The sequence below is a fragment of the Cyrtonyx montezumae genome, unplaced genomic scaffold, assembly GCF_038088225.1.
Source record: "Cyrtonyx montezumae isolate F1298 unplaced genomic scaffold, pur_monq_1.0 scaffold_3, whole genome shotgun sequence".
NCBI lineage: Eukaryota > Metazoa > Chordata > Aves > Galliformes > Odontophoridae > Cyrtonyx > Cyrtonyx montezumae.
In genome coordinates this window covers 159,465,435-159,487,395 of record NW_027072034.1, presented here as the reverse complement: position 1 = coordinate 159,487,395, position 21,961 = coordinate 159,465,435, and the positions used below count along the sequence as shown (strand labels likewise).

The 21,961-nt window shown below is 40.7% G+C and overlaps 1 protein-coding gene across 2 annotated transcripts in view; it reads left to right on the top strand.

Annotated features, from left to right (window-relative positions):
- The first annotated feature begins 1,701 nt into the window (after positions 1-1,701).
- The window catches only part of CHCHD3 (coiled-coil-helix-coiled-coil-helix domain containing 3), a 145,333-nt gene continuing 125,073 nt past the window's right edge, over positions 1,702-21,961 (top strand). For both annotated transcript variants that reach the window (XM_065743804.1, XM_065743803.1), the window contains exons 1-2: positions 1,702-1,856; positions 4,581-4,665. In XM_065743804.1, coding sequence (XP_065599876.1) covers positions 1,776-1,856; positions 4,581-4,665 — 166 coding nt within the window. In that variant the 5' untranslated portion in view covers positions 1,702-1,775. The remainder of the gene's footprint in view (positions 1,857-4,580; positions 4,666-21,961) is intronic.

Genomic DNA, 21,961 nt, shown 5'->3' with positions numbered 1-21,961 from the left:
CCCAGAAGATAAGAGAGGCTTCACTGCACATTATATCTTGGCTAATAACAAGATGCAGTGAGCAGGTAAAATAAATGAAGAGGCCAGATGGTAGAAGAGGAAAAACAGTGTATATTCATATATGCCAAAAAAGACTTGGGGGTACTGGTGGATGCCAAGCTGGACATGAGTCAGCAATGTCCATATCCTGGGCTGCACCAAAAGCAGCTTGGTCAGCAGGTTGAGGGAGCTGCTTGCACTCCTCTGCTCTGTGCTGGTGAGAACTCATCTGGAGTACTGTGTCCAGATGTGGAGTCCTCAGTACAGCAAAGATGTGGATGTGTCAGAGGAGGGCCACAAAAATGATCCAAGGGATGGAACACCTTCCTTATGAGGACAGGCTGAGTGAGCTGGTGGTGTTTGACTTGGAGAAGAGAAGGCTCTGGGGAGACCTGAGAGTGGCCTTTCAGGATTTAAAGGAAGGGTATGAGAAAGAAGGGGACAGACTCTTCAGCAGGGTCTATTATGATAGGATAAGGGGAAAAGGTTTCAATCTAAAAGAGAGGAGATTTTACAATAACAGTGGTGAGGCACTGAATCAGGATGCCCAGAGATACAGTGGATGCCCTACCATGAGAGAAACTCAAGGTCTGGCTGGACAGAGCTCTGAGCAACATGATCAAGCTGCAGCTATCCCTTTTCACTGCAGGGAGTTGGACCACATGATCTGAAAGGGTCCCTTCCAACTCAAATGATTCAGTGATTCTGTGATATATACTTCCTGTGATATATACTTTTCGTGCCTCCCATTTAGGGAAGATAAATTCATAGATATTTCTGGTATTATTGACATCCAAAATGCAGTATGTTTTCTGAGGTTATGCACTAGAGAACGCCTTGTTCTCTTCTCAGGCCTCTCCCTAGCACAAATCTTTGCAGTTTTGGCAATCCAGGCAGGCCACCAGTCCCATCCAACCTACAGAACAGATGTTATCTGCAGGAGCAGCCAGATCTGAGTGAACTTTTTATTTTAGTCTGAAAACGTATTATGTGTTACTAACATTATTCATCTCTTGGAAAAAAGACTACACATCCAAAGGGGCAATGATAATTACCCAAGGGAGTTAATGGTCCAAGGGAGTTAATGGTAATTTTATAACGTTACAAAAACGGGTTGAGGTGCTAATTTGGACTAGATGTCCTTCAAAGGTCTCTTCCAACACAAACAATTCTATGTTTCAGGCCCAGGTTTCCAGCACAGCCCTGAGGAGCGCTCCCCACAGGGGCCTGCCCTGACCCACTGTTACATCATTGCTTTGGAGACGCACACACTCACGCGAAATCCAGAAGGCACCCTCACAGAAGGAACGTGCCACAGCGGGCCACGACGAACGGCACTTCCCCACATGCAGCCCAGCCCCACTCATATTCCTCAGCCTGGGGCCGGAACTACACTACCCAGCGGGCCCTGCGCGGGAGACCCGCACTCCGCCCCCTCATCTCCACGCTAAGGATCCTGGGAGTAGTAGTCTTCCCTCCCCCGCCCACATCGGGAATTTCGAGCTGGGAAAGTTTCTGCACCCTTTCCGGGTACCTCGGCGCTCTTCGGCGGATGTGCGAGGTTTCCATGGCTACGTCCCCGTAGCCAATAAAGAGACGGTTTCTAGGCGCGGAAGGCGGGGCGAAGCGAGGAATGGTCCAATGAGAGGCAGCGTTGTTGAGGGGCGCTCTGGCAGCGGGTACAGAGAGTCTCCTTGGGGCCGTCCCCGGCTGCGGCCTTGTAGCGCCGGGTGAAGATGGGCGCCAGCGGCAGTACTCGGCGTGTCACCTTCGAGGCGGATGAGAATGAGAACATCACAGTGGTGAAGGGCGTGCGGGTGAGAGCGGGGCTCCCCCGGGCCTGGGTGTCTTCTCCGGGACTGATTCTCCTCCGTTCTCTGAGGGGCACGTGGGGCCCCTGCGCTGCTCCTTGCGTCTTCCTCATCTTTCTTCCCGTTTTGCACCGCTACGCTGCTGGCATCAGTCTCCTGTTCCCTTCTCTCTTTGGGTTTTGCCCGTTTTCTGTCCCTCTGTTGTCCTCAGAAGCTTACTGTGACAGGGCAGCTGGCCCTTAGGCCTGCTTTTCAAGGGCAGGCAGCAGCACGGTTGTAGAGGGATGTATGACGGGGAGAACTTGTTCTGTTTCTTTCCTGACCTCCACGCTTCAGAGCTGTTGGTGTTCCTATGTTCCCTTACAAACTACGTGAGCCAGCAGTGTGCTCTTGCAGTCCAGAAAGCCAACAGTATCCTGAGCCACAGCAGCAGAGACCCCTCAGGGGTCACCATCCTGGGTGCCAGAAGGGAGGGAGGTGATTGTCCCTCTCTCCTTGTGAGCCCTCATCTGGAATACTGTGTCCAGGTCTGGGTCCCCCAGTACAGGAAAGATGTGGAACTGTTGGAGTGGGTCCAGAGGAGAACATGGGGTCCAGAGGATGATGAGAGGGTTGGAGCACCTCTCCTATGAAGACAAGCTGAAGGACCTGGGCTTGTTCAGCCTGGAGAAGAGAAGGCTCTGGGGAGAGCCTTCTAGTATTTAAAAGGGGATTATCAACAGCAGGAGAATCAATTTTTTACAAGGGTTGACAGTGCTAGGTCAAGGGGGAATGGTTTTAAACTAGAAGAGGGGAGATTCAGAGTAAGTGTTGGGGAGTTTTTCCACTCAGAGGGAGGTGAGGTGCTGGCACAGGCTGCCTGGAGAAGTTGTAAATGCCCCATTTCTGGAGGTGTTTAAGGCCAGGATGGATGGGACCCTGGGCTGCCTAATCACATGGGTGTTAACCAGTCCGTGGCAGGGGGCTGGAGCCTGTTGAGCTTTGAGGTCCCTTCTAACCCAAGCCATTCTGTGATTCCATGATTCTGTATATCCAGTTTTTAGTTCATTCTACAGATGCATTCATGTTCTTTACCAGTTTGTGGCATGCTGTTGCCTGTAACATAGCAGAGGATAGCTTGTGGCATAAGACACTGCAAAATCTTGCAGCATAGAAATCTATCAACAGAAGACACTCCAGCTCATAGCAGGGAATGATAAGGTGTCTTTTGTCCCTACTGATGAGGGGGAGTGTTGCACAGTGAATGATGATAGTAACTCCTGCTTTTATTTTTATTTTTGTTTGTCATACTAATATTTCCCTGTTCTGGATGTATAATGGTCTTGGTCAAATAGGTGACTGCTAAATTACTGTCACTGTTAATTTACAACAAAGCTCATCCTCTTGGTAACATTTGTGGTGAGCATTTGTAACTTTATTGTTGCCTTCAGCTGCTTCAATACTGGGAAGTAGTATTGAATTTTCTGTGAAGTATCCTAGTGAAACTTATGTAAAGTATCCTGTATCTTGAAATATTGGCAGTAAAAGCTGAATAGTATCACTGGTAATAGGGAGATTATAGATTCATTAAATAATGTTAATCAGCAGAGCATCTGTAAGCGGGTCTGTTTATATGTGTAAGACTAACTGTCAGGTTTAGTTGAGGGATTTGATATTAAGGCAAGAAATTCTATTGGATTATGGAGGAATTTCACCTTTTCAGTTGCCTGTTAGAGTTCAAATTTTAGCAAAGCCTCACTATCACAGACTTCTGCCAGTCAGAGACATCATGGTGTGAGGAACTCTCTAATGAAAAATAGTTTTTATGGGTAGTTAAAACATGTTCATGGAGTTGGTGTACAAGAAAGTTCTAAGTTGAAAAACAAGAACTTTCATGATACTATCTTTTCTGTTGGTTTTAGATTGCTCCAAAAATAATGCCTTCTTTTTATTTCCCTGGAGACTGCAACAGACACGAAGAGCACAATAACACTATTGAACAGAGCAGTATCTTAGCTGCAAATTGCAATTTTTCAACCTGGTTATGCTGTTGTCTAAAAAATCTAAACTAGCGGAAGTTATCTGTTGTTGCCAGTGCTGAAAGACACCACCCACCACCTTACTTTTCTTGTATCTACTGTTTGGTCTCCATGACGTTCAACAAGTATTGATGGATGTCAGTGGGTGCAGTTTTTTCCACATGGAGGAGTTCGGTTCCACCTCTGCTTCATACATGGTTCTGTGTGAGATGCCACTTTGTCAGGCTGCCTCTTTTCTGCCATCTATTGCACGGCAGCAAAATGTAGTGGAATATTGGTGGGAAAGTTCAACCTCTAGTGCCATGCCACCAGCATCCACCTCTGACATTGTGGACCCAATGGGCATTGCTTCCATGGCAGCTCTTGTGTTTGGGATGGAGTAGATGGGATGGAGTAGATCTGATATTGGGTACTACTGTTACTCTCAGTTTGATTCCATATAATGTGTAACAGTACTTTTGAGTGTGCACGTGTCAGCAGTAGAATGAAATGATTTGTTCTTCAGTCTGATTCTTTATACTCACAGATAAGTGCTCTCCCTCCAAAGGAGGGGAAAGATATTTGAAGTCGTTTATTTTGTGTTCTTATTTTGAAGCTGTATTTATTATTATTATTTTTTTTAAAGACAGTTTTACTTTGTTTTTGTGGTGGGTGGGGGTAATGGAAATGAAGAAAGAGTCTGACTGATGGGTTTGGGGGTTGTATTTTTCAGCTATCTGACAGTGTCATTGATCGTATGAAGGAACCTTCCTTGCCCGGCGGTAGATCGCAGTCTCAGCGCCGATCACCTGGTGCAGGTATGCTTTCATTGTCTGTATTTTAGTGGAGGGAAAAAAATGGAATGTGTGGTTCAGATTACTGTAACAAACTCATTGCCATTTCATTTTTTTTTCTGACATTAACTTCTTTGCTTTTGAAGGAAGAAGCAGTTGATAGGCTTTTAGATGCATTAGATTACTTTTTTTTCTGACTAACAGTAAAACTTAAAATACAACTGTTCTGTAGACTTGGTTTTCTAAGTTATCTGTTGTTAAAGGCTCTTGCTGTTTTTTTTTTTTTTTAATGGAAGAAAGCACGTACTAAACATTGAGTTCTGAAGTGAAAACTCTTTTGTATTTAATCAGCGCTGAATCTTCCTTATAGTGAGTTGTGGTTGAAATATGCTTAAGCAGATAATAACAGAATATGTTATTTTCCTATCATGGAAGGGCGAAAATGAGTCGTGTGCAGTTGGTGCAGACTGATGTCTGAAAATGATGGCTTTATTGACATTTCATACTTTGTTACTGAGGTCTGTTCAGCTCCACATATTCTAATTTAAAGTAGTTCAGCACAGTGAACATGATGTAACCACTGAAGGAGTGAAAATGAATGGCAGAGATTGGAGCTTGTGATTCTGTTTTTTGATTATGTGGAACCTTTAAGGTTCAGGGAAGGCTTAATAGCAGTTCTCTAGAAGTATTAATGATATCAGTATTCCTTAGGGCCTTCTGCCTTGCTCTTTATGAAACAAAACCCCAGAATCATACCTCCTGAGAAGTGCGTTAGAGGTGCACTGTGCAGCAAGACTTGAATGAATATCATCTTTCTTCCATCTGAAGCATAGAAAGTAGGTTTCCTATTGCTTAAATGAAGATATTTATGGGGTAGGTGGCTTTATCATAGCTAGTTTCCCTCTGTAGTCAACAGAAAGATATTTTGGGAGACAATTCATGTATTTTATTTGAAAAGTCCACTGTAGGATGAGACAAACTGCCCTCTAGGAGTACCAGAGTGAAGAGTTCAGTTGTCAGGGTCTATGGGCTTTGGGTGAACCCATCTCACAGTGTTTTCTAAGTAATGGCGTTCCCAAATGTTGCTGCTCTAGAAGTTGCTTTTCAGCTTTCTAAGAGATAGAAAGGCTGGTAGAATATCAGTGCTGAAAAAAAGCTTGTCACCTGGCTTGTGAAGTGTGGATTGCCCAATAAAATTGCTTAGAATTTGGTGCTTGTGTAAATGAGGTTTAGGTGGAATAGGACTGTAGTTTCGTGCCCAGACTGCCAGGTGGTCCATCTTCTCTTGTTTAAATAGTGTCCATCTGATGATTTAAATGTGTTTTACTGCAGTGGAGATGTTAAGAGAACAATTTATATGAAATAATATTTGTGCATTCTAGCTGTTTTCATTGTAGTACTTGTTGCTTTTCATCCTTAAACATGAGTTATGGAAATAGCCTTGTGAATAAGAAACTGGGTTTTTTGAGTTGTGATTGCAGAGATAAAGGCTGGAATGCCTCAGAAATTCTTTACTAATTCACAGTTTGCACCTAGCTCGATCTTCTGTTTCTCTTTGTGTGCTGAAAATAATGCTTTTTTTTTCTTTCTTTATTGGAAGGCTTAATGAATTGCTCAACCCTTTGCATGATTGGAAGATGTCACTTGTATTTTTGCTTTAAGAGCTAGTAATTTAGGTGAAGTGCTTATATTTATGCAGAATAATCAAGGTCATACCTCTGTTCCTACAATGATTTTTATTTAAGAAGATCAAATTATACTTAAGTACATGTTTCCATACCATTTATTCCTCTGTCACTGAATGATTTTTGATGAAGAATTACAAACTATTGTATTTCTTTGATGCTGTCAAGCTATTTATTTTGTAGCTATGTCTTAACTTGTCAGGGTCTGCACTTGTTTGATAAGGTGTTGTTATAAGAAGGACACTTGTATCAAAGCTTAGTGTTCTCATGACTTAATGTTTAACTAATCCGATGGTTTTTTGGTCTGGTTCCCAAATCTGGAGATCTTCCTTCTGCTGTGATGTGGTTGTGCTTGGTATTGGTTTCTTCATTAAGCCTCTTGCACTGGTAAGAGCTGTGTCTCCCATACCACTCCTGCATATAAATCTGGTTATAGTGACTTGTTTTTCCATCTGGGTGGATCACTCGCAGCTTCTGAATGGAGATTTTAAAGAATGGTGTTGTTTCAAGGCTGCTTCTGGATTCCTAGCTGGCTGACTTCAGAACTTGGCAATTTCTTAGCCTACATTTATATCATAATATATTCTACGTAAATAACATTTGTTTCTCCCTATAGGATTTTTTAATTTATGTAGACAATAGAAACAATCCTTAACTCAAATCTTAGATAGCTTTTGGTTGAGGAATAATTGATTGGGTTATGTGTAAAAGTGTGTATCTTGTTGCTTGCTGGTATATGATGTATTTATTGACTTGACTTTTGGGTGGGGAAATGAAATTGTATACATTTACAATGAAACCTGACAGCTAAATACGGCGTCTTAAAACATCCTAGCTTGCTCAGATCATTTTATGACTGTTGAGTAATATTGAATGCACTAAAATATTTAACAAGAGTAAAGTCTTTTCAAGTGTGTCTGTAATTCCTAAAGTAATATTGATGAAAAGTAATTTGGTCAGATGAGAGCTTATTATTTTTTTTTTAAGGATTCATTATACCTAAAGCTTCAGTTGGAACAGACAAAGGGAATGGTTTAATTCATTTTAGTATAGTGGATATCTGGAAAGCTAATAGTCTGTTATGAGCGAGTAAAAAAAGTAAGGTGATTAAATTAGCAAGTTTCTGCATCTCAGCTCTTTTTTTTGTTTGTTTTTACAGAAGCAAATTACACTGAGGATATAGCGGGTTGTTTTATTTATAAGTGTATTATTTGCTGTTGTTGCCATACTGTCTTTTCACGAGAAGACAGTAAAGGATCTGTGTCACACAGTGGTGTGTGGTAAGGTTGGTAGTGCTGGCGCCTCCTCAGAAGTTGGATTACATCTGGAATGGTTCAGTGGTGAAAGATGTATTCCACAGCTTTGTTCATTTGCGTGGAATGACGTTTTTCGTTGTGTACTCTGTTGTCTGGGTGTCTGTATCTTTTGGTGGAGTTTCAGGACCCCTTGGCGTATCAGTTCAGTTGGAAACACACACAGATGTATTGCTGAGATGGACAGGAATGTGTGTTTGAGGAATTAGATCCTAGGTAAAGATAAGATGCAGCTGGTATTTAACTATACTTCAGTAGAGCAAGCTTAAGCTTCCTCCAGCTTGTTAGTAGGATCCCATGGGAGGCAGCTCTGAGGAGTAGGCTCAGAAAAGCTGTCAGATCCTTAAGGATAAAACTCTTCCTAGTGCAAGAGCAGTCCATTCTAGTACTCAAGGGAATGAACAGATTTACCCTGAGAGCGGTCTTGTTAAACAGGGAACTCATGGCAGAACTCCAGTGTAAAAATGTGTTCAGCAGGAGATAGTAGCAGAGACTGACTACAAAAAGATGGGATCTGTCTATGAGGTAAGGATAGGAAGCGTCACTTACTTCAACCTTGGCAAGGCTTTCAGTGCTCTTACAATATTACTGTATCCTTAATAGGACATTAGGGTATGGATGGCCAAAAGACAAGCTGGATTAAAAAACTTTGATGACTGGGGTCAGCAAGTTGTGGTTAATGGGTCTTCTCTGCCTGGAGGCTGGTAACAAATGATCTACTGCTGGAGTTTGTCTCATTTAACAGATCTTATCTTCCAGAACATGTGTAAAGGTGGAGTGTGTATTCCTCAGTGCACATGACACCAGGTAGAGCCATACCATCAATATGCTCAAGGGCAGGACTGCCATCCAGGGGAACCTAGTCAGGCTGGAGGAGTAAGCCAGTGGGAGCCTCATGGAATATAACAAGGATAAATGCAAAATCCTGCACCAGGTAAAAAGCAATCACTTGTTACAGTGCAGGATGCCCTCTAGGGAACTAGATGCTGGAAGGCAATGTGGTGCATGTGAGTTAGCTCTGCATCCAGGGAGGTAAAGTTAGCTAACAGCATCCTGGGCTGTACAAACTGCAGCAAATCTGGAACAGCAAGGAAAGAAGGGGTTATCTTTTTCTGTTCAGTGCATTTCTGATTACATCTAGATTATTGCATCCAGTTTTAGACCCATCAGTGCTATGTATTGATCAGCTGGCTTGAGGTCTGCAATGGTCAGCTGCTGGAGTGTCAGGCTGAGGGAGCTGGGCTTGTTCAGCCTGGAGCAGAGAAGGCTGTGAGAACACCTTGTTGCAGCCTTCCACTGTTGAAAAGAGGATTATGAACAGGAGGGGAATAAACTTTTTACAAGGGAAGACAGTGCTAGGCCGAGGGGGGGATGATTCCAAGCTCAAGGAGGGAAGGTTTAGATTGTAAAGAACATCGTGTGACATGATGCATATATTCTCATTACTTCTGCTGCTGGTGCTGGTGTTTGTGGAGAGTCAGATGCTGGAGTTTCTTAGGACAAATATTTTAGGAGGCTGTGCTGTGTTGCTTGTGACTTTGAGCTGTTTTGTATTTACATGTTTTGTGTGTATCTGGAGGCTTACAGAATTTTGCTGAATTTATACTAGTTAAGCAAGAATCCTCTGCAAATAAATCCTTAGTTCTGTGCCCTTCAACATATTTGCTATTTTCATCTAGCTTTTTGTTGCAATAACACTTCTTTTCCACATAAAGCAGAAGATTAAGTAAATTGACATTTCTGTGATGGTATTGTATAACATTACTCTTATTTTTGGAAAAGAGAAAAAAAAAAGACTTAGAATTTAGAACAAAACAATATATTTTGGTGCCTTGCTGTTTGTCTTGCTGTGAGATACCTCTACATCTGTGACTGTTTCTTTCAGAGCCTGGCATAAATTCTTCCTTTGACAGTAGCCAAGAGAGCCTGGTCTCTCTATTTGGTAATATTTATTTTGTCCCTCTCTGTGTACAGCTTTGGGTACTTTTTAAGTAGTTTTTAAATGCAAAATCAATTTGGTAGGGATCCCCAGTCGAGCCTCTAATCATACTATTGTGACAAGGGTATATAATAAGAATTCACAGTTCTGTGATATTTCAGAAAACATTCTGCAGTCTTAAGGCAAATCCTGCTGCCCCTCATGAGGAAGTGGTATAAAACACATAGCTTCACCAGATCATCATTGCTTCTGACTCCCAGGCTATTGTCTGCTCAGGGTATGTGGTTTTTTGATGCTTAATTTGAAGCTGAGCAAACTGTCCTGGGCATTCTTGGCTGTGATGCTGTAGTGCTTACTGATGCTCTCACATGTCTTGGTATATTGCCATTTAGTTGTCACTGAGTTTCTTGGAGATAACATTGTTTTCAGTGATGTATATTGATATTCTTTGGGTTAAAGGTTCACTATTGATGGAAGTATTTTATTATCAAAAGGTGAAACGTCTTGTAATTCACTCGACTGCTAAAGATGCCTAACTTTTAGTGCTGTCACTCTAACAGCAAATCTTTAGCTGAGCCTGACATTCATGTCACTGGATTGCAGGAATATAGGGAATGTAGAATTATGCATGGGAGATGAAGTAAGTATTGCATAAATTTAAGATCTCACTGTCTGTGTGACATACAGGGTGTTCTGTGAATGCTTTCAGATGGTTGGGTATGTCCTTGTAAAATAGTACTAAAATTAGAAGGATAAACAGCTAACTAATGCAACCTGTACTTCTGGTTTTGCTTTCACGTGTAGTAATTGGGAGATGAAAGCTATGGGAAGGCTTAGTTCACTTAGAGTCCTGAAAATATGGTATTAGCTGCGTCAGAAATGGTGCATGGAGTTGGGTAGACCTGATGAGAGTATTGGAGAGTAGGGGAAAAGCCCTCGTGTAATTGTTTATAAGACTGGGATTGTTGAATGTGGAAAGCTTACTCAGTTGTACAGGAGCAATGCTTAGAACCTTGCAGATGTTTGTCATGGTTACAAACACATCTTTTTATGGTGAGAATGCGAGAGTTTCTGTGTCCAGACATGCCAATGTGATGCCCATCTGTGTTGGAAGGGTCACAATGAAGATCCAGGGAACTGTGGGGGAAGTAAGAAATGTTTCTTCTCAGGAGAAGTGATCAGGTGTTGGAACAGGCTGCCCAGGGAACTGATGGGTCAGAATGCCAATGTGGCACTGAGGGACATGGTTTAGTGAGTAGTGTTGGTGGCAGGTGGATGGTTGGACTTGGATCATCTTAGAGGTCTTTTCCAACCTTAAATGTTCTGTGTTTCTATGGTACTGGGAGTACGCTGTTGTCCCATGTGCTCAGTGTTTGTCAAATTGAAATGTATTCTGATTCTTTGCTGAAATACTGTCTTTGAGATCTCACCATGACTGTGCCTTTGGGCTGCCCACTTGAACTGAATTTTGAATGCTGCTACATCCTGGACTGCAACAGTCTTCTTAAGAGATCAGAAGCAGGAATTGTTGGGACTTCTCAAGCAAGTATAGTGTTTTTTAAGGTTTGTTCTAGCTTTTGAAGCAGCTTTGCAAATCATGTCCAACTTCGAGGTTTCTTTCTCTGAAACAGCTCCTTAAACAACTTCACCACTGGTGTTAGAGGTGCAAATGGCAGTGCCCCCACTGTCATTTCAGTGACATGAATGAGCACGAAGATGGTGTTGCTGGAGCTTGAGCAGTCTGGGCGGGGGGGAGAGCACCAAGTCTTCTGCATTTCAACTCTGGGGATTATACCATCAGTTAAGGGAAAAGCTGAACCAGGGTGATGAGTAGCACAGGTTAGTATATGAAAATACTATGTGGAAATTCTTGGCATGTTATCATTGAGTGCCAGAAATGTTATCCTTGTTACATTCAGTACAACAGTCCTTACCTTTCCAGGTATTAACTCTGTCAGTGTTTTCTCAGAAGTACACGTAGTGCACCATGTAGCAGTCCAAAAATTGGTTTGGATTGTTTTCTACAAGGTAATTTGTGTTGCTGCTCATAATAATTATCTTGAAATAATCCTTAAGTTTTCATAGACTAGATTTTTGTAGTATCCCTAGTAAAGAAATAGTATGCTGTTCAAGGAAGGATTCACATTTTTTTGTTCAAGAACACACCACTTACTGTCATAACATATAATAACAAAACCCAGAACATCTGGTAAGCCCCTGAAAAACCTTATTCACCTCTGAAGTGGACTGTGTGATATACACACACTTAAATATGCTCCAAGAATGGCATTTGTGTTATCATTATTCCAGAGTTTGGCATGATGCTAACTGAATTGAATGTTTTTGCAGTCCGAGGTGCTAAATGCAAAAGATGTCTCTCTATCTCTCTCTCTTTTTCTTTGTCTCATTGTAATGTTGTGTTGAACTTTGTATGAAAAAGAGGTTCATGTGTGGGAGGCATTTAAGGCTGGAATTGAAGTTATCACTCCCCCTGCTTTTCTCCTTCTGCTCCTGCTTTTGCTTTATTTGTTGTTTTTCTGTGTTGTAAAAGGAGCTAAAAAAGCCAATTCTGAAGCTTTTGGCTGTTCTGCAAATGTAGGAGTTGAATTCTTGAGAGCTTATGGAAATGAGTTGTTATGGTTTTTGGTTTTTTCCTCTACGTGCAGGTCAGAGTGAGAATGCAGATTTGCCACATGGATATTGTCAAGTATTAGGTGGGCATCTGATCTAATGAGAGGATCTCATTTTACAACTGATAAAGAACTTTGGATATTCCAAATGAAATTTAAGGAGCGAGTAGTCTGTATCAGGTGCTGTCCTACTTGTAAGCATATGTACATAGCTCTCAGGCCAAGGCAGATGCATTTGACAGCTAACTTCTTTTGTAGCTTTTTCTGTTACAAATGGCTTTCTGTGTTTGTGGCTTTTAGTGGATAGACAAAATTCTGCACTCATTTAGAAGTGTCAGTTTTTTTGCTTCCGTATATTCTTGGAAACAGGTAATTCTCGTGTGCTGCATACTGTGTGCTTTTTTGGTCTCAAGTGGATTTGTGAAAATTAAATTTCATGCTATTCTGCTTAAGGCTGTGTGTGCTCTGTTAGAGTTTACAGAGTGCAGGCGTTGGCTCCAAAAAAATCTTTGAGTAGTTGTGCAGTGCGCACATAAAGCAATTTTGTCATAGCTAGTGTGAAAAGCATAGCCAAAGAATTTGCTTAGAAATCGCTTCTAGGTTGAAGCTGTCTGCTTTTTAATGTTAAAAGCACAAGATTTGTGCATGCTATGACTCAATCTTCCAGTACGTAGGGAAAAAATCACGTGTAAAATCAACTGTTTGTTGTGGGGTGCGTGAATCTCATGTTAATTTCTAGTGCTGCAACAAGCTGGATTAAGAAAGCTGGTAAAATTATCTCAAAAATATAGGAAAAGAAACTAACCTGGGAAAAAGAGATTGCAAAGGGCTCCATGAAATGTGTACAAAATGGCATGCAATAATGAGTTTTAGGGCCTAAATGGTTATACGTTTATGCATGGAGGTGGTGCATTGCCACTTTTCTGGTGCTGAGCACTGAATTGTTTTGGAGTTGCCTCTTGACAAAGTTTGAGATCTTTGAGCAGAGCCTGGAGGAGCTCAGCCTTGGGCTGAACTTGGGGAAAATGCAGCCAGAATCTATCTTATATTTATCAAGGAATCTTGGGAAGAGACAGAAATCACAGTTCACATGTGCAGAAATTCTTGGTCCGTACTGAGAGTTAAATGTACTGAAGATTACCTGTGGTAGATGTGCTCTGAACAATTTAGTATTTCCTGTGAAATTTCAGCCTTTGACTTCTGCAGTCCGTGCTGTGTCGAGGCACCAGAAGAAAACCCAGCTATTTCTCCTTTGTCCTTCAGAGACCTTTCCTGGAATTAGGGGTCGAAAAGACCAGATAGCTGGCTGAGATAAAAGGGTATGTAATTTAAAGGATTGTTAGAGTAAAAGTCATTTGGAACAGCTTGAATAGTTTTGCTATCTTCAAGAATAAAATCAAAAATATTGATAGTCTTAATGGAGTAAAACAGAGAAGCAAATTAGAATGCTCTGCCTTTACCAGTGTTTGTCCTGATAGCTTTGTGCAAAGAAATTGTCCTTCTGCCATGTAGCATCCTCTCCAGTTTTATAGTAAAATATATTCCTGTCCAAATCTCCACTGACTACAACTGTCAATAAAATGAGAGTAAGCGGGGAACTGTTATAAGGGAAGAATGCTTCAAAATATTTGTAACTCAAGTCTTGGATGCATTGGTAAGAAATCATTTTAAATCACAGGAAGGGGGAGTGTGTTCTGAGTGCATTTTTTCTCCTCTTATTTAAAAATGCCACTTATAAGGTGTAATGTTACTCAGAGGTCTCCTTATCCTGTGTAAATAAGACTTGGTGGTTTTAATAGATTATGCTACTTTTCTTTCCATCATGCTTTATATACAGGGGATCTTCAGTGTGATATTAAAGAATACTTTAGAGGTACGGTTTATCACATTAAGATGAAAAGAGAAGCTTTGTTTTATTCTTTCATCTTCCAGCTGCAACCAAGTGTTACTAAACCTCTTCATCACTTGTCAGATCAGACAAGTTAAGTATATTGTATAGTGCTTTTTTTTTCCCCTGAAAGCTTTCTACTACTTGTTTTTTTTTTTTTTTTAGTTAAACAGGAGGTAACCACTTAGAGACATTTCTTCTACCCTGGGGGAGCTGTCTGCAGTTTCGTTTACTGCTACAATTTTATTTTTTCCTGAGATTTTTGCATGTTTGCATGTATACTGAATTCCTTGAGCTCACGTTCAGATATATCACTGAAGTTCTGAGGAGCACTGGACTGGAAATTTCAGATTTCAGGTATTGCTACCTGTTGTTTAAACTAAAAAAAAAAAAATTCATTCTTCCGTTCACCTTCAAGGTTTGTTGTGTATCTGTTATAATATCTTTGTATTTGTTCTGTCATCTGGCGGTGTTTAATGAAGCCAATTAGTTGGATTCTCATTTTTTTAGCTTCCTAACAGTTTGACTTCACCTGAAAAGTAGGCAGTGAGTCTAAGGTATTCACGTTTAGTATGGGTGAGGCATTGGGGTTCATCCTATCCTGTGAAAGCCTTCTATTTCTCCTTGTTCTCAAGAGCTCTGTACAGAAAGAACACAGATGAATAGTTCATCTGTGGTGAGTTTTTAATTAATTTCTTTTGCCTGTGTGAGAAAGGATAGCTTTATTTAAGGGAAGGGACTCAATGATTGCTGATGATGCTAAGTGACACTTCTCAACAGGTAGAGATGGCACTGAGTGTTATGCAGTTGTCACGGTGTTATCTGTGACAGTGACCCAAGGGAAACCGAGAAGGGAGAGAGGAGATAAAAAGAAAACAAAAACTGCGTCAGTCAGTGGCCGTGCGGCCGCCCGAGCAGAACCGCGCGCTCCGGAGGGAGGGGGAAACAGCAGGAAGAGATGGGTCTACAAAAAAATCTGAGAAGGAACGGTAACTTTACTAAATCTGATAAAACTGAACAATTGAGAGAGAAATGAAGCTTCCAAACCAAAAGCTGTGAGCTTACGTTAAGGAGGAATTGCAGGGGAAGCACACGTGCTGCTGCTCCACCTCAGCCCAGAGGAGCGCGCCCAGGCAGAGCGCCGCCTGCATCCGGTGCGGAGCTCCGCCCCTCTGCTGCTCCCACAGCATTAACTCCTTCACTGCTGCATGATGCTCTGATGTGGAATACCGGCATCAACACCACAAAACCACAACAGCAGTTTAAGTAGAAGAAGCAATATGTGCAGAATGTTGGCAGAAAGAATTAGAAAGGCGATGATTCCTACTTTAATCAGACACCGGAGGAAACTGATTTTTGGAGAAGAAGTACTGGATGATGCCTTGTGTCTTTGTCAACTAAGTTTTGACCAAGGACTGAGCTGTTTCTACTCCATTATGGCTGCACTCAGTTTACTTTTAATCTGCACTGACATTTGCAGAAGAGGGGGCAGAACATTGTAATGGAATAAAAAGTGAACCTCATACATTCCTAAGTTAATGGGAAACATCTTCGCTGACAGTCAGACTACTCATTTTCCTTAGGACAAACAACTCCATTAAAAAGCTGTCAATGGGAAGGGGTGGTACAGGAATTTAAACATCAGTCATTTTGAAAAGTTTCTGTTTGTGTATCTCTTTAATGTGTATATTTTTAATAAGTTGATTATGGTTGCAACAATTTAAAACATTTCAGTATGGCCTTCCAGTACCTGAAAGGGTCTTACAGGAAAGCTGGGGAGGGAAGAAGGGGGGGAAGGTAGCAACAGGATGAGGGGAAATGGTTTTAAACTGGAAGAGGTTAGGTTTAGACTAGGTATTAGGAAGAAATTCTTTAGTATGAGGGTGGTGAGACACTAAAACAGGTTGCCCAGAGAGGTTGTGGATCCCCCTTCTCTGGGAGCATTTAAGGCCAGGTTGGACGGGGCTGTGAGCAACCTGGTCTGGTGGGAGGTGTCCCTGCCTATACCTTGGGGATGGAGCCAGATGATCTGAAAGGTCCCTTCCAACCCAAACCAGTATATGATTTTTTTCCTTTATGACCATTTTCATTGTTGAGAAATGATCACAAGTGTCATAGTTTTGTTATTTAGTTTTCGTTTATTATTACAAGCAGTAATATGGGGCTCAATGCTGGATTGGAAATACTTGTGCTCCCATGTTTCAAGATGAACAATTCTGTAGCTGTTGATGATAAATGTAAAGCCAGTTTTGCTGAAGCTAGAAGAAGACACATAAGTGTTTTGTGGTTCTCCTCATTTTCCCAAATAGAAGCAAGTCCTCGCTCCTGTGTACAACCTTAGCACCCCTCATGTAGTGCTTTGACATTCTTCTGCAATTCCCTCTAAGTCCGTGATTCCGATTGACAATTCCTGCTAACAAATGCTGATTAATGTTCTTACACTTTGGGTATGGGTTTAGATTCTTTGAAAATTCTAGTGGTGGTCATCTGATTCTAGTCTCACCATCCTGATGATGAGACTGAGAGTGCTGTAGTTTGCCTCTGAGCAGAATAAACAAGCTCTGGAATTACTCTTTCCTCTGTGCTGATATAAAACATCCATGTTATCAGTCTGTTATTGTAACTTGGATGAATCAATTGGAGAGTAGGTGTGAGGGCACCACAACAGCTGTTAAAGATCCACTTATTTATCACCGCAGGCTTCCCTTCACATCTAATTTTAAGTGATTTCTTTCGGACTTCATACACAGATTCTATGCCCATCTCATTGATTGAAATCATGATTCAGTGTGGTTATAGTTATTCTTTTCCTGAATACTTAGCTTCTACTGGACTTTTATTTTATACTCTTTAAAACTTAGTGATAAGTTGTTGAATTAAACGTGCAAGATAGAAGTTTGTCATCTTGATTTATATTTGTATACAACTCCAAGCACTGAGAAATCACGTTAACAAGATCAGCAGGTGTATTGATGAGTGTTATCTTTGGGTAAAACACTTTCTTTCCTCTTTATCCTTTCATTAACCTTTATAGGTAACGACCTACTTTCTCTGTATGTTCCCCCCCTCCCTTCTGCGCTGTGAATGCCTTAAGGCCTTTCATATAACTTGGTTTTATCTCCTCTCTTTCCCACAATTATTTTCAAAGTCATTAACCAGTTTTATCCAAACTTCTCAGATTTTTCTGAAGAATAATGAATTCACTTACGCACTTTGTAAAAATTTAAAAACTGTTTGGAGACAAATGGTTCGACCACAATGTTTCCTGATAAGATCATTGATCACTATTATGTATTATAGGCTGCATTCATACTGCTGAACAGATTTGCAAGGTGAAAATAGCTACTGCTGTTCCTATAGACAGCACTTTCTCCCTTACTGTGTTTTGACCATTAAGGCTTTTTGTTGTGCTCCTAGGAATTTCCTCAAAAGGATGTGTCCACAGAGGATGAACAAAGCTCTTCACTGAGTGATGCTGATCTGCAGTTCAGTACTTACAGTGAATATTCTTCACCACAAACGCTCATACCTCACAAATAGTCTTTTTCCATCATAGTAGTTGTTGCTTGTTTAATTGTAGATCTCCCTCCCTGAATCTTGTACGTCTTCCCTTTCACCTTATCAGTGCTTAAATTGCTTTTTCTTAGCATCCTTTATCATTCATATTGCTGGATTTCTTCTCTGTCCCTTTCCTTGAAAAGAGCGTATCTCCTTGACTGGGAACAGTAGGATAACTTTGCAGTGTTCTCGAATGTGTACCCCCTGTCTGGAAAAACTTGGAGTGCTCCAAGGTATGGAGGCTTCCTGATGTCTATAGAAGGGCAGAGCTGGGAGTGTTGGAGGGGTTGCACATGCGTCACTGAGCTGGGGGATTTGGAAAAGCTTGGGTGAATAGAAAGAGGGGAGATTCTTTAGGGCAGTCATTGTGCCACGTGAGGTTTTGGAAGGCTGTGGGATCTGATGCTGCTCTTTGTGCTTCCTGATGCCTGGCTGTCACACATCTGAAATTTGGTATCTGGAAGGAGCTAGAAATGATGCCATTCTTCTAAAACAGCAGTGGGATGGGACAAATAAACAGTTGCTCTTCTCTTTAATAAAACAGAAAATGGATTTCTTAAATTTGCTGTGTCTGATGTTAACTTTCAAGTAACAGAGTAGTTACTAATTAGTAATGGGCACAGGTATCAACAAGTGATGGTGTTGGTATTGGGACAGTCACTTGGAATCAGTTTTATGGCATTACTTACTATGGAAGTAGTACTTATGTACATCAGGACACTGGGAGACCTGCAGTTTGTGCCCTGCTACAGGACAGGTAGGCAGAATGCTTCTGTAATGTACTGTGCAGCTGATGAGTTGATGCAGAGATACTGCGTGTAGAGCTTTGGGCCAGCTATAGAATTCACCTTCCTGGTTCAAACAATACAATACCCTGAAAGAAAGCAGGGTTACTGTGTTTATGAGAGAAATATGGCCCAAATCCACAAAAAGCCAGGTTATCATTGATTTTAGTCTAAAGGAAAATACTGCTGGTTGTTAGTTTTGCAAACCAGCGAGAATTTTCTTTGGCATTCGGAGCTGTGAATATGCAGCCAGCTTTGGAAATCGTGAAAGGGTTGAATGTCAGAAGGCTGAAGCATCTTCATCATGAAGTTGTATCCACTACCAAATATCAATCTGTGGTTATTTTTCGTTGTGTTTGTTTGCCTTGCCCTCTTTCTCCTGATTGATTGTTCCCTTTGGTTTGGTTTTGAATCTCTTTGTGGCTGTTAGAGAAGGACTGACTATTACAGGGCATGCTAAGGTCATTTGAAATTATCAATACTTGAGTGCGAGTGGAAAACACACACACACACACACATATCAGTTCAGATTGGAAAGTTAATTGAATATAGATACATATATTGAAAGACATTTATTTGAAGAGGGGAGGAAAAGGTTCCTTATAGATAGGTACAGTCATTTGTGTTATCTATGAGATGCACAGCAACAAAAACCAACTTAGTCTTTATCCCATTACATACTAATGATCATCCCGTTACATATTCATGATTATCCCATTCAGTCACCTTATTAGCCTTTACTTACCTTGTTTTGGAAGCAGTACCAATTTCTTGGGTACTGTGATCCACATAAATATAAAAGCAGGTTCTCCTCTGCCACTCAGGCAGTTGGCACATAGACATCTGACAATAAAATCCGATGCCTAGAGATACTGTGAGCTGATGTTTCCACTGACTGGAAGATATATGAAATTATTCTCAACAGAAGGCTTTTTTTGTCTGAGCAATGAGCAACTTTGTGAGTCTTATTCCTGTTGAAAGCTACTGCAATCTAGAGCTGTAATTGGCTAAAATTGACTTATCAGTGCCACTGATAGTGTGCAATTGCAGCTGGAGAACCTTTAAAGATGATGGAACATGAAAATGTGCTATTTATGTAGCCTTGATAGTACAGACGGTCCTACTCTGGAATGCTGGCATGGGCAATAGTAGTTCCTAATTCTTTGCAGTTGGTGGTGGCTTCTAAATCCCAGAACTGTAGGGGTTGGAAGGGACCTCTAGAGATCATCTAGTCCAACCCCTGAATGTAAAACTAGTGAGATGTTTTAGTGTATGCCCTTTTAACTTTTACACAGTTATACCTGACAGAGCACTGTTCCGAGTAGTGGTAGAGGATGTTAATTGAAATACACCTGATAAAATAACATAATTCTAGGTGTTTTATTTCCCCAACCTGCCCAAGTAAGAATTCAGATGAGGCTGACCATCACAACTTCTGTATCATTCAGTTCATTCCATCTTATTACTTTTGTGAAACAGTGTTGTTTTTTTTAGTAAGTTTCTTTAATATTGCCTAGCTTTGAGCCATAACCTTCAAGTTTATTATTTGTTAACAGAAACTATGGGTTCCATTGCAAATTGAAGTGGTATTGCAGTACGTAAAGGGGACCTACAGGAAAGCTGAGGAGGGACTTGTTAAAAGGGCAGGTAGTGACAGGATGAGGGGAAATAACTTCGTCCAGTTTAAAGCCAGATTTAGCCTTGATATCTAGGAAGAAGAAAGAAATTCTTAACTGTGAGGGTGGTGAGACACTGGTACAGGTTGCCCAGAGAGGTTGTGGATGCCCCCGCCCTGGAAGCATTGAAGGCCAGGTTGGATGGGGCTGTGAGCAAACTGGTCTGGTGGGAGGTGTCCTGCCTATGCCTTGGGGTTGGAGCTAGGTGATCTGTAAGGTCCCTTCCAACCCGAACCATTCTACGATTCAATTAAAGATCTATTTGGAAAACATTGTAGTTTATTAAAAATGAACCAGGTCTTTTCTGATTTCACATTGTTCTTTGTACACAGAAATTTGTGTACAAAATTCTGTGTACATTGTTGTTTTTCTCCAAGAAAATAAAAGGAGTGGCAGTAAATTCCCAGTGTGGTCAGTTAAAATACCTTCACTGTGATCTTATCAGCTATGAAGTTCTGAAACTAGGCAGCTTAAATTGTCTTGGAAGAACACTGCATCTTCAATCCTACTGAAGACAGTCTGATAAAATCCTTCCCATCCTTGTTTATTTTTTAAATGGTGAGTTATGGGACTCTGATGCTTTTATCTATTGTATTCAGCAACAAAACTCTTGCAGCTGATGCATAGTAGGAAGTACCAGCACAGACAGCTGAAATAACAAGTCTCTCACCTGTTGCTTTAAGTCTAAGGATGTGCTGCTAGTGATAGCTTCTTAAAGGTATTTGATTCTTCTATTTTTAATACATACAGAAATATATATGTTAAATGTTGAAGGCAACAAACTGGCTGACGGCAAAGTAGCTGATGAAATCAGTTATTTTGTGTGTGTATATATTAAGAAAACTTGGTTGAAAGGATTCACAACTTTGTAAAGATAATGACTTCAATTTATGTCGCTATATGAAGATTTATTGTAACTGACAGAGCATGAGTTCTTAGAGAAATGAGCATACGCTTGTACCTTACATTTAAATACCATTTTATTTAAATCAGTCCTGCTGGTGGTAAGTAATTTATTTTATTAGCGCTTGGGTGTTTCTAGATATTTACCCCATATTTAAAATTTCTTTTCTTGCTGTACTTCCCTATCTCTGTCCACCTGTTATGTGGAATTTAAGTTCTCTAGGACAAAAGATTTATTTTGTCATATCTTTTTTATTTCTATTTCTTTGCATATAATTCCAAGTTTGAAGAAAAATTCTAAGCAGAAACATTATTCAAGGCCAGGATGGATGGGGCTTTAAGCATCGTGGTCTGGTGGGAGGTGTTCCTGCCAAAAGCAGTGGGGTTGGAGCCAGATGATTTGAAAGGTCCCTTCCAACCCAAACCGTTCTGTGATTCAATGAGACATTTCCTTACAGATTTTTCGAGGGTTTGATATACTGCATTGAAATAGTGTAGTAGAAGAGCTTAGCCAATGGGAATGAATCTCAGGAATGAGTTAGTGATAGATAGATCTGGTAAGCACAAACAGATAGAAACCAATTGAAAGAAATGTAAGGCAAAGCCTTGCAGTCCAGCCTCTCTACTGTTTTTTCCAGACCACCCTTCATAAGTCCTCATTGATTCACTACTGGGATTTACTGCTGAAGTTACAATAATGGAATACTGAAAAGAAGATGTTCCAAATATATTATAACTAACTTTGCTTCGTTGTTTCTAGATCATGTACCAACTTACTACTATTTTAAATGAGTATAATTTGATTGATATCTGCATTTACATTGTAAAATAGATACTGTAATATATGCAAGAGCGCCTTTGGAAACTAAAATATTAAATAATTTTAAATTATGCACACTTAATTGCATTGTTTTTTGTATTTAATTATCCTATGAGCTTGCTT